This window comes from Orbicella franksi, chromosome 4 (genome assembly GCF_964199315.1).
Source record: "Orbicella franksi chromosome 4, jaOrbFran1.1, whole genome shotgun sequence".
NCBI classification, from domain to species: domain Eukaryota; kingdom Metazoa; phylum Cnidaria; class Anthozoa; order Scleractinia; family Merulinidae; genus Orbicella; species Orbicella franksi.
In genome coordinates, this window is record NC_138148.1 from 24,684,919 (window position 1) to 24,696,476 (window position 11,558).

General features: G+C 40.4%; 2 protein-coding genes and 1 pseudogene across 2 annotated transcripts; 2 read left to right on the forward strand and 1 right to left on the reverse strand.

Annotated features, from left to right (window-relative positions):
* Nucleotides 1-6,477: 6,477 nt before the first annotated feature.
* Nucleotides 6,478-7,227, forward strand: LOC145485063 (uncharacterized). Its single transcript, XM_081463716.1, has one exon. It carries the CDS (start codon nt 6,486-6,488, stop codon nt 6,864-6,866), a length of 381 nt encoding a protein of 126 aa, XP_081319842.1. The 5' UTR covers nt 6,478-6,485; the 3' UTR covers nt 6,867-7,227.
* Nucleotides 7,228-7,489: 262 nt separating this feature from the next.
* On the reverse strand, nt 7,490-8,693 carry LOC145484991 (uncharacterized; annotated as a pseudogene).
* A 1,696-nt stretch (nt 8,694-10,389) lies between these two features.
* Nucleotides 10,390-10,845, forward strand: LOC145485056 (uncharacterized). The gene has a single exon (XM_081463707.1). The coding sequence runs from the start codon at nt 10,390-10,392 to the stop codon at nt 10,843-10,845; it is 456 nt and encodes a 151-aa protein (XP_081319833.1).
* Nucleotides 10,846-11,558: the final 713 nt, after the last annotated feature.

Consider the following 11,558-nt stretch of genomic DNA (forward strand, 5'->3'; position numbering starts at 1 on the left):
CTTCGCTTACAGCTCAATAGTGCAATTGCTACAAACAAACTTCCCACTGAAATAAAACTGAGTAATTAGAGACCTTACGCAACAGGACGGCTCAAGGAGAGGACGGCAAAATTTCATCGTGTGACGTGCGTGACTGCTTGCTTTGTTAGCTATTTGACGCCATTTCCGGTTTATCACTGCTGTCCTCTTAGCGTTCACAACGTGAAAACAAGGAGTTTGAAGTTCTGAGGAAAACGTGAGTATTTTTATCCATTTATTTTCATCTTAACCTTTAATTTTTTGGATTGAACGATAGAAAGTCTACCTTTTTAGTTACCACCCTTTGTATATATGGAAATAACTTTTTTTAAAACGAAAATGAAGCCTACTTGTAAACGCATGATGAAGCGCTCAGACTGTGTTGTCGCACTTTGTAATAATCATCGCACTTTGTAATACCTGTCGCACTTTGTAATAAAACTGTCGCACTTTGTAATACCTGTCGCACTTTGTAATAACACTTGTCACACTTTGTAATAAAATAGCTGTCACACTTTGTAATAACAAGTTGTCGCACTTTGTAATAAATTAAGCTGTCGCACTTTGTAATAACAAGTTGTCACACTTTGTAATAAACTTTCAAATTTCCTTTGAATAGGATATTTGGTAGAAATTATACGACTTAACTAATCCCCCAAGGCACAAATACGTTCTTCCTTGATATTTTGCTCTGCATACTAAACTGACCGGACGAAAATGAAACTCGTTCTCCCCCACGCTTCTCGCAATTGTTATTTTGGAGATAACACAGCTTGCTTAGCAACGATGGAATGCAATAAGTGAACAGAGGGCAAATAACTCCTGGTAAAAATAAAAAGATATGCGAGAGGGTTGAGTCCAAGGGTTAGTAAGGGAGATGGAGACTTCAAGTGACTTGCCACATGTTCTATATGAGGTAATTTTTGGGGGAGTAGTCACAGGATTTAAAATAGTTGCTACAATCATGGCTAAAAGTCGGGATACCTTGAACACCATTACAAGACAAATACCAAAATTCTTTTTGCTCTTTTTATTTCACCTTGTCGCGATTTCATGAAGTTACTTTATTCTCTTTTTAAATGACAACTGCATGTACTAAAGTGTGTTCATCCGTTTGCCTAAATAATAATGTACAGATTCGTTTTCGGTTCTACTCGAACGGCATCCCACGACATCTCATGGTCGCCACGTTGGCGACTCATTTTCAAGCCTGGTCACCAGAGGCAAAATTTTAGTCACCATGGCGCCTAAACTGGTCGTAACTTGGAGGGTTAATATTTATAAGAACAATAATAATAGTAATAATAATAATAATAAAGCTAAACAAATTATAATAAAGTTAATTAGTACATGGATAGTGAACATATGAACAACTCCACCATAGGCTCTTCCGCTTATGGGCGGTCTTGGAGAAAAACGTCATTTAACTTTGTATCAATTTTGATGCCTAGGAGCCGGCTTTTCTATTATGATAAGACTATTCTTTTATTGTGCAACTTCATAGTTTTTTCCTTCGATAAAGCCGGTATGGCATATAAATGGATCTTAGCCTTTATGAGCTGCCTTATGCTGTGTTTTTGCAGTTTCGGAGCAGAAAAGAAAGGGAGATATTTTCATTCATTAAGCGACGAGGCTTACGAGACGCTGTTGCTGCTGGTACAAGGAAATTTTAACGTGCCCGTGGCAGAACGCACACGCGAACAGAGGAATGCAGTAGTGCGCTATTGGCGCCAACGTGATAGCTTACACCTTGGACCTCAGTCTACCCCAACACTGTACTTTGATGGCAAGAAAGTAGTTAAGAAGTCGTCGATAGCAAGTCTTGTTGCAAAAACGTTTGATCAAGCAAAAGCTGGTGGATGTAAAAAACTGCAAAATCGAGCCGCAGATGGCTTCACAGGTCTGAGCAAAAGAAATATCCTACGAGTGACAAACAACGAAGCGAAGTATCGCATACACAATGTCAAATTCACAAATAAAGCCACGCCAAGGCCAGTAACCGCCAGGACCATTCAAGGTCAACATCAAATTGACCTGATGGACTTAAGCAAAGAGGCTGTCAACCACAACAGGCATGTCTACAAGTATGTTCTAAGCGTAATGGATATTTTCAGTAGGTATTTGTGGTTGCGGCCACTGGAAAAAAAGTCAAGCCAACATGTTAGTCGGGCACTTCAGAGGATCTATAGCGAGCACGGTCCACCGGATCGCCTTCAAAGTGACAGAGGAACAGAATTCGAAGGGAAGGTTAGACCTCTTTGCAAACAGTTAAAAATAAAACTAATTAAATCGAGACCCTACCACCCGCAGTCGCAGGGAAAGATTGAGAGATTGCACAGACGATTAAGAAAAAAAATAATGTACGACTTAGTATCCCTGGGTAAAAAAGGGGTTAACTGGGCAGCGAATCTTGAAGACTATAACCGGATTTTGAATGAAGAATGTAAAGAAGAACTTGGCTGGAGGTCTCCTTTCGAAATATACTATGGGCGGAAGTCAAATCAATTAGTGAAGGCGTCGCTGGACTGTGTAGATTCTGATGATAACATGGTTACCACAGCGCCAAATAAACGGGAATTGGCCTGCCACCTGAAGAAAGTAAAAAAGATCCGACAGAGAGCTAAGCTTTACAGCAAGAAGCTTAACGATCGAATGGTAAAGAGCCACAAGCGACGCCACAAAGCGGAAACTTTTAAAGTAAAAGAGCACGTTCTGGTACGCTACAGACCGCAAAAAGGAGGTAAACTTGCACCGAAAAGAAGGTTTGTTGTTAAAGGCACAGTAGTAAAGAAGAGAAAAACAAATCCTGATACATATAAAGTCAGATTTAGGCCTCCAAATTCTTCTAAACACATAGAAGAATGGTTTTCGGTAGAAGACATTGCAAGCATTAGAAAACGCCACTGAGGAAGCACAGCAGAAACTAAAACAATAAAACAGCAGAAAATAAAACAACTTCGAAAAAAAATGTACATACCGTTAACAGCCCGCGATCGTTTTCTGGATCTAGACTTTCCCGACATGGATTTGTCTCTCATGTACAATCCACCAGGTGACGGAAACTGTCAGTTTGGGGCACTGTGCTTCTGGTTAAACCGTCTCGGTATACACCGATCAGCAGAAACTGTCCGGGAAGAAATTATAAAGTACCTGACGAACAATCCAAACAACAGTGAAGGTATGCCTTTGGAGCTTTTTGCGGCCACACCCTGGGCAGAATATTTACACTCAATGGCAAAGAATGGCACCTATGGTGACCAAATAACTTTACAAGCGGCAGCAGATTTGTACAATATTGAAATTGTTGTAATTTCGACCTTGGGACCTGATGCCACAGCGGTAATTTCTCCCTCTTCTAGCATACCCACTGCAAGAGTTCAGCTGGGGCATTATGCAGAGAACCACGGAGAACACTACATATGTGTGGACGGCAGAGTGTTGCTGGAGGAGGAGGAGCAGGAGAAAAAGACAAATGGAGAGGTGGAAAAGGTGGAAGATGATGAGTAGGAAGAAAGGGCAGAAGAGGTGGAAGATGATGGCGCGGATTTGTTATCTACTCAGGAGGATTACGCACACGGCCAGTATATGGGAAAGGAAAGAGAGGTGCCTGAACAAGATCAACATCGTATACAAATCCCCATCCACTTTGTTGGAAACGAGACCGTTGGAATGGTTTCCATGAGCGACGCAACCACCCCCATAGAAAGGCTCCCGAATGAAATTTTAGAGAAAATACTTTCCGAGGCGTTATTATCTTCTGGTTTTTCCTGGCCTAACCATGTATGCCGGATGTATAATAACCTATGTTCAGTCAACGTCCGTTTTCGTGATATCACCCGTAGACTGGTCTCGATGCTCCCGAGTATTTACTTCTCTGAGGGTGGTGAACTTGGCATCGTTAGCGTCAGGAGCCTAATTAAAAAGTTTGGATCTTTGAGTGGTGTTGTGCTGGAGGTACGGCGAATAGTTGCCAGTCCAAATTGGGCAAATGCTTGGCTGGATCTGCGATTTCGTGGTTTGGGATGGTTTATCATCCTCAACATATTCTGGCGAAAAAGTCAAAAGTAGCATTTTGTTGAAATCTGCTTTGTCATTATTATCCACTCAGCTAGAATAGAATCACCCATGGTCTTTTAATGACTTTTTGCTTTAAAACAAAAAACAGTTCCTTGAACTGAGGAGAGAGAAACATTCTGTTCGTTCAGTTGTGTATTAAGTATTTATAAACAACTAGTTAATTCCGTTTCACGTTATAGTTCGTTGTTGTTTATTCAAGGTTGAAATAGACTTTTATTCAATGGTTCTGATTCAATGCTTTAATACCACATATACTGATTACGGCTATGATGGTTGCTGTTCCATATTCTGGCTTATGTCAAGCCAATGCGATTTTTGAATTAAAATACAATACTATTTCACAATTATTCTATTCAACTATAGTTAACGGTCCCTTCTTAGAAGACTCCCAGTCAAAGCCTTTATTTCCGGATCGTACCATTTTGTACAGCTGTTATAAATACCAGCAAGATGTGTCCTCTACTCTTTTACTGATACACTATGTCCCTGCAAGTTGCTTTCCAGTTTCGTCCTCTCTAAAACTCCCACGGAAACAAACCTTTTTATTTTCATCCGCAGGAGATGCCAGTATATTTAAAATTCGAATCTTTATTTAAGATGTGATAAATACCTTTTTAATACCTGAATTAAGCTATCATTTACAAATTAAACATGCAATAGGGTCTCATTTGCACGATAAATTAGACTAGTACCTAGCCAATGGAGCGGCTTAACAAAACCGATTTTTAAGTCATTATTCGTGATGACAAAGTGTTTCTGTCGCGATACATCGTAGTCAAGACAAATAACAATTGCGAGAAGCGTGGGGGAGAACGCGTTTCTTTTTCATCTCCTCAGTTTAGTATACAAAGTAAAATATCAAAGAAGGACGTATTTGTGCCCTGGGGGATTAGTTAAGTCATATAATTTCTACCAAATATCCTATTCAAAGGAAATTTGAAAGCTTATTACAAAGTGTGACAACTTGTTATTACAAAGTGTGACAGCTTAATTTATTACAAAGTGCGACAACTTGTTATTACAAAGTGTGACAGCTATTTTATTACAAAGTGTGACAAGTGTTATTACAAAGTGCGACAGGTATTACAAAGTGCGACAGTTTTATTACAAAGTGCGACAGGTATTACAAAGTGCAATGATTATTACAAAGTGCGACAGAACAGACTGGCTTATTTGTGAAAATTTAATTCTCCTTCTTTCTAAGTTATTTCTCTGTAATTTTACAGTTTTATGGCAGTTTCTGTTTCATCTTTATTGTCCGAATTACAATTCTGGTGTAAACTAATCTTTTTCTGCCTTTGAGAGTTGTTTTCAGCAGTGTAAGTGCGGGATATATTTTTATTTGTTGTAAACCAACTTTGAAATATAAATTACATTTGTACAGTATGTTGCCCTATTTACGGACACTTCCACTCTTACGATACTGTATTTCGTAGTAAAGATAAAAAGAAATCTGAACGATACGTTTCGAAGATTTGTTGATTAGTCTGCTTTCATTATTTCGTTTCGTGGCTGAGTTGGGCTCCGTTTAGACAGAAAGATTCAAGTTTTTGTCGAGGTATGTAAAAGTTTTCTAATGTGATTCGTATCGCACGTCGAATTACACTGATGACTTCTTCGCTAAAATCGAAAGAAAATGCTTTAAGCTTCGGAAAATAGGTAACTTTTTAAGTGAATCTTTTTTCATTTGACTTTATTAGACGTATTTTGCAATGATCGAAAAGAATAATTCCAAGAAAAAGGGAGTATTTATCTTGAAGCGAATCGATCGTCAGAAATATTAGGGCACCGAATTTGCCCAACTTTTTCTGTAATTACTAAGAAACCAAGCAGGTTTAGGTGATAAAACTTCATGACTTACTTACCAGCAGTGAAAGCTACATTGTGAGTAAATTTCCGCTCGTTAATCAGGGGCGTAATGCTAGGATTTGGGGTCACACTATGTCACGCCCAGGGTACTTACATAGTCCACTGCAGATGTTCACTCCTGAAAATGGAGTATATAACTACCTAGCACTAGAAAAAATTTATGGCATGTTGATTCTTCGGATTCGCACTTTTCGCCACCTGGATAAAAAGGTTTGTTTGTTGTTTACTGAAAAAAATATCTCACAAAAGGGGGTCATGGGCACCCCAGGACCCCCCTTGCTATAACTCTGTTAGTGCTCTGTTGAGGTAAGATATTGTGGTTATTGCAAAAAGTGTCTGGAATTATAAGGCCAACATACTGTACTTCAATCCTCTTCAAAAATAATGCAGTGTGCCTTTCGCAAAAGAAATTCTGATCACAAAGACCGTTGCATGTGAAGTAATCAACCTCTTATCTTCATTTTATATAATTAAAAACCAAGAATTTCAACGTTTGTTTCTTCATAACCTAGAACAGAAAGATGGAGTGGAAAACAGAATGCGATCTACTTCTATTGCAAGAAATAGTTGTGTCCGAACCTTACCAGTACAAGGCTTCAACAAGGGAGAGAGGAAAGATATGGGAAGATATCACAGAAAGGTTGAATGCCACTGAAGCATTTGGAAATCGACTTGGACACAAAAGAGCTGTGAGAGACAGGTATGCCCTGTTGGCCAAGAAATTTAAGAAGAGAATGGCAGAAGAGGAAAGTGCGAGTGGAATTTCACCCGAGATGTCAGAAACGGACAAGCTGCTTGACCAGATTATTGAGAGATTTGAGGAGAGCGACAGGGAGGCTTGTGAGAATTCAGAACAGGGCGAGAAAAATAAAGAAAATGACAGAAAAAAGCAGAAGAGATGAGGAAGAGGAAGAGAACATTTAACTTTTTGACATAACTCAGTTGTGCCCCCAGTCCATAAACTTCCTCAAAACAAATAGAATGGATGCTTCATTTTGTAAAGCCTACAATCAGCATGGCTTAAAAATTCTTCAAACTGACATGTATTAAGCTTAACTAATGGCCAGGGTGGCAGGCGCAGTGGCCTAATGGTTAGTGTGCTGGACTCCAGATTGGGCAGTCCGGGTTGAAGCCCTGGCTGGGGCACTGTGTTGTGTTCTTGGGCAAGATACTTTACTCTCGTAGAGCCTCTCTCCACCCAGGTGTATAAATGGGTATCGGCGAATTTACTGCTTGGGGGTAACCCTGCGATGGACTAGCATCCCATCCAGGGGGCAGTAGAAATACTCCTAGTCCCTTCATGCTACAGATACCGAGATCAGCTCCGGCCTGATGGGCCACTAGGCTCGTATACAGACTTTCTTTTTTACTGATGACCAGGGGGTAACTCTCCTGGGTAACTCCCATATGAAAGGAATAAGGCTGCTTGTCTGTAATAAACCATGCCCTTAAAGAAGACAAATCCGGATGTTGCTTGAACTTAATTTGATCTTTGTTTGCAATCCTATAAAATAGCTGAAAATATTTGTGGTTTATCACCAATTGAGACAACATCCAAGACTTGCACCCTACTGTACATGCAAGTGAGATGACAAGCATTCCAATCAATTTCATATGGGAGTCCCCAGGTACTGATTGATTAAAAATAATATCTTAAATAAAGTAACCCTGTAATGAAGGCGGTTCAACACCAAAGAACGAGGAAGTATTTGACCCATAAAGACATGAGTGGGCATTTCTTAATAAGGCACAAATAATGTACATTTTGCCTATGGCACTGAGTCCAACTTTGAGATCCCTTTTAAAATCTAAAAAAGTAAAGTATTGCAAAATGTCTCCAAATACCCACTCCACAGCTGTTCTTACTTTACTCATGGACAAATTATATTGTTGCTGCTGCGGTGTTAAGGCATTGCCTTTAAATGGTCCCTGAAGGTGGACTCTCAGTGGGTATGCAGGGTCCCCATACACACAGAGTGGTTGGCCAGTTGGGGAAACACAGTGGTTTTCTAACATCGGTAGAAGGCCAGACATCGCCAACATCCCACTGTCGTGTCTTCTTCCCTTGACAGGACCAAAAAGGTTTGCGATAAGTCCATTGGGCGCAACAACACTCTGAAACTTTATTGCGTGGACTCTTTTGTGCCCATTGTAAAGTACTCTTTGATTTTCGCCAGGCCTACAGACTGGTCGAACCGTCCCATCTATAAATCCCCAACAGTTGTCAAGGGCCGCTCCTTTCCGGTAGATTGCTTCAGAGAATTGAGCCAGTTGTGCTTGAGACAGCCACGGTTGGTTCAGACGTGAGAGTAAACGTCCAAACTGCACATGAAGCAAATCCATCGCTTCTCCCACCACCATGCTCAACTGGGGAACAGGTCTTCCGAAACGTGGTACAAGGTCTTCATATCTACACAGATACGCAAATCGACGTAAAAGCATACCAGTGCTTCATCGCTGTACACGGAAAAACGATTTGGGCAAGTGATTTTGTCTGGAAGATTAAACACATCGACTAAAGCGTATATGTCATGTTTCAAAAAGCGAAATTCGCTTTTGCACTCGTCGTCAGAAAGACTGTCAAGATCAAATTTGTGGTATTTCCAGTACGGGATTTCGAGGTTCTTCGAAGTGTTCACATCGTAAAGCAACAGTAGTTCTTCGTCATCAATCAAATTCAGGTCATTAGCGAGTAAAAGTGCTTCTCTTGCTTCCCTAAATGTAGCCATTTTAGCTTCAAGTCGTCTCTATCTCGTGTTGTGTTGCATAAGGTTTGTTTACGTTTAGGACGGCAACATCATTGCTCGCGTGCTCAGCCCAGTCCTCGCGCGATCTGAGGTCGCCGTCCACATCGAACCGTCTTGTTGCGTAAGGTCTCTATTTACAACAAGAGAACACACATAAACAAATAAACACATAATCCACCTCTAAGAATGAAAGATGGAACAAATTAAACTCCATCTAACATTCATTGCTCCCACCTTAACTTGTTAGCCATTGAATGCATTTGTAAAACTTTCTGCCCGCTAAATCGATATCAAATCACAAAAATAATAATTTATATGGAAATAACCGTAACCTCTCGAATGGAGAAACGTAATTAAAAGTGCATAGCTTAACCAAACAGAATATTACACTGGAGCGAATTTACCATTAATATAGAGTTTGTCTGGTTCTGCTTTACTAAAAGATACCTTCATACTGTTTCTTTTTCCTTCCTTTAACTTCAACATTTGTTTTCGCCAGCGCTCGATAATTTCTTGCGGATAATCTTCCAGAACTTTAATCTTGGGGTCTCGAAGATGAAACGAAGTTCTCAATACCAGAAGAAGCAGGAATGCTTTCACACTTGAGAGTACAAACTGGTAATGAACAATAAGGGATAGAGGTTTCCAACACCTTTACTATCACTGTATTGTTGAAACATGCAAATCTAGTAGCTATTTTCGGTGTTCTTGAGTGATCTGTAACTGCCTTCAAGTTTCATGATTTAAATCATTCTTAGAAAGTCTTTCAAACTCAACATATTACAGAAAAAATCAAGTAAATGCAGCGTTTCAAAAGTAAGTTAAGACGGACAAATCTTCAGACAAAAGCTAATTTAATTCTATCACATGACCGTGGGCAAGGAGATCCCATGAGATAGCACGGCGCATGTGCGAGTCATTGCACGTGTGTTGAAGCGCAAAAAACATCGAAGATCGACGATCTCCCGATAAATTTTACAAAAGCTCTGCCTATTTCCTATGCAGTTGGAAAAACTACTGGGCCGTAACAGAAATAACATAACACCAACGTAGTTGGTAGTTATTGAAATGGAAGCTAACATTCCAATGCAGTTGGACAAGCAAAACTGATCCACCGACAAGCTTCATAGAAATGGTGGTGACCGACAAGAATGATGATACGAGCGTGGGCTTGGCTGGCAGCTCAAAGGAACCAACTCTCGTTGAAATGTTCAAGTCAGTGTTGACTGAGTTGAAAGACCTTAAACAAACAGTCCCTCCTTTGGTGGAAACCGTTTATGAGGATGAATGGGATGATAACGTAGAACAGGATGACGAAGAATTAACCGCTGCAGGCGTGGGCAAACAGCCGCCTGGGGACACCAGAAATAAGCCAACAGAAAAGGCCTCAGGCAGCAAACTGCTTGCCGAAATAGTCCAGGAATTTGACATCAGTGAAAAAACGGGAGATGAAGTGGATGAAAGGCTTGTAAAGCTCATGGACGGACTCCTCAGGGATGAACTACAGGAGGAAAAAGTCCAAACTAAAATTGAGAAATATCTACAGCCCAGAAATGTCTAGGGGTTATGAACCTTAAGAGTGAATCCACTTATCTGGAGTCAAATTCCCGTGCAAGTTTGCACCAGCGACTCAAAATCGCAAAAGTCACAGAACGCACTTGTTGCCTCCATTGTTGCTATGATCAAAGCCACTAATTTGATGCTCAAACAAGAAGATAAAGATGCCAAAGCAAAAGACAAAGCAGTAGTGTCAACATTGACAGATGCCATAACATTGGCCATGCAATGCTTTCATGATATGAATGCATTGAGGCGCCTTGCGACGAAAAAAGACCTACATCACGACTACTCGACCCTCTGTACTTCTACTACAATCCCTCCTACTTCAGAGTACTTGTTAGGGGATCTATCCAAACTAACAAAGGATATTTCCGATGCCAACAAACTGGCCAAGAAAGTCAGGCCACAACAAGCGCGAGCTCACGGCAGGAAATACAGCTCAAGCTCCCAGCACAATCAGGGGTATCAAGGCAATCGGCGATACCAGCCATACCAACGGCCAAGGAATGATTTTTTATCCAAAGGCCGTCGCCCAAGATCAAAATTCAAGGAGGGAGACATGAAACAAAAGTAATGCCAATTACGCCCGCAACAAAGGTATGTACAAAACAAACAACTGCTGATAGTAAAGATACTGAACTACATGCTTTATCTAACAATCAGCCACGTTTTCGAGTGGGCCAAATTGTCAGCACCTTGTCTGAATGGCGGGCCATAACATCAGACCCCACAATTTTAGAATTTGTTACGGGAGTGAAAATAGAATTCACTCCAGGCTTAAGGCCAGAGCAAGACAATGTGTGGTCAAGCGTGTTTAATCGCATGCAGCATGCTATTGTTGCTAATGAAATTGAAACCCTTATCAATAAAGGAGTTGTCAAACACTCCAGGCATGAACCAGGAGAATTTATTTCCCCGATATTTCTCCGACCTAAACCTGATGGCACTTACTGGATGATACTCAATTTACGAGCTTTCAATGAATTTGTTCAGTACCACCATTTTAAAATGGATACCTTAGAAATGGCAGTGAAAGTGATGAAGCCTGGATGCTTCATGGCCTCAATTGATCTAAAAGATGCCTATTACACAGTACCCATTTTTTATGCACACCAAAAATACATGAAATTTATATTTAATGGTACACTTTACGAGTATACATGCATGGCAAATGGACTCAGTTGTGCACCACAAGTTTTTACTAAACTCCTTAAACCAGTTTATGCCACACTGCACAACCTAGGGTATCTGAGCCTAGGCTACATTGATGATTCTTACTTACAAGGT

Excerpts from the sequence above, each read along its gene's own strand:
- LOC145485063 (XM_081463716.1), top strand. The coding sequence starts at position 6,486 with ATGGAGTGGAAAACAGAATGCGATCTACTTCTATTGCAAGAAATAGTT.
- LOC145485056 (XM_081463707.1), top strand. The coding sequence starts at position 10,390 with ATGATCAAAGCCACTAATTTGATGCTCAAACAAGAAGATAAAGATGCC.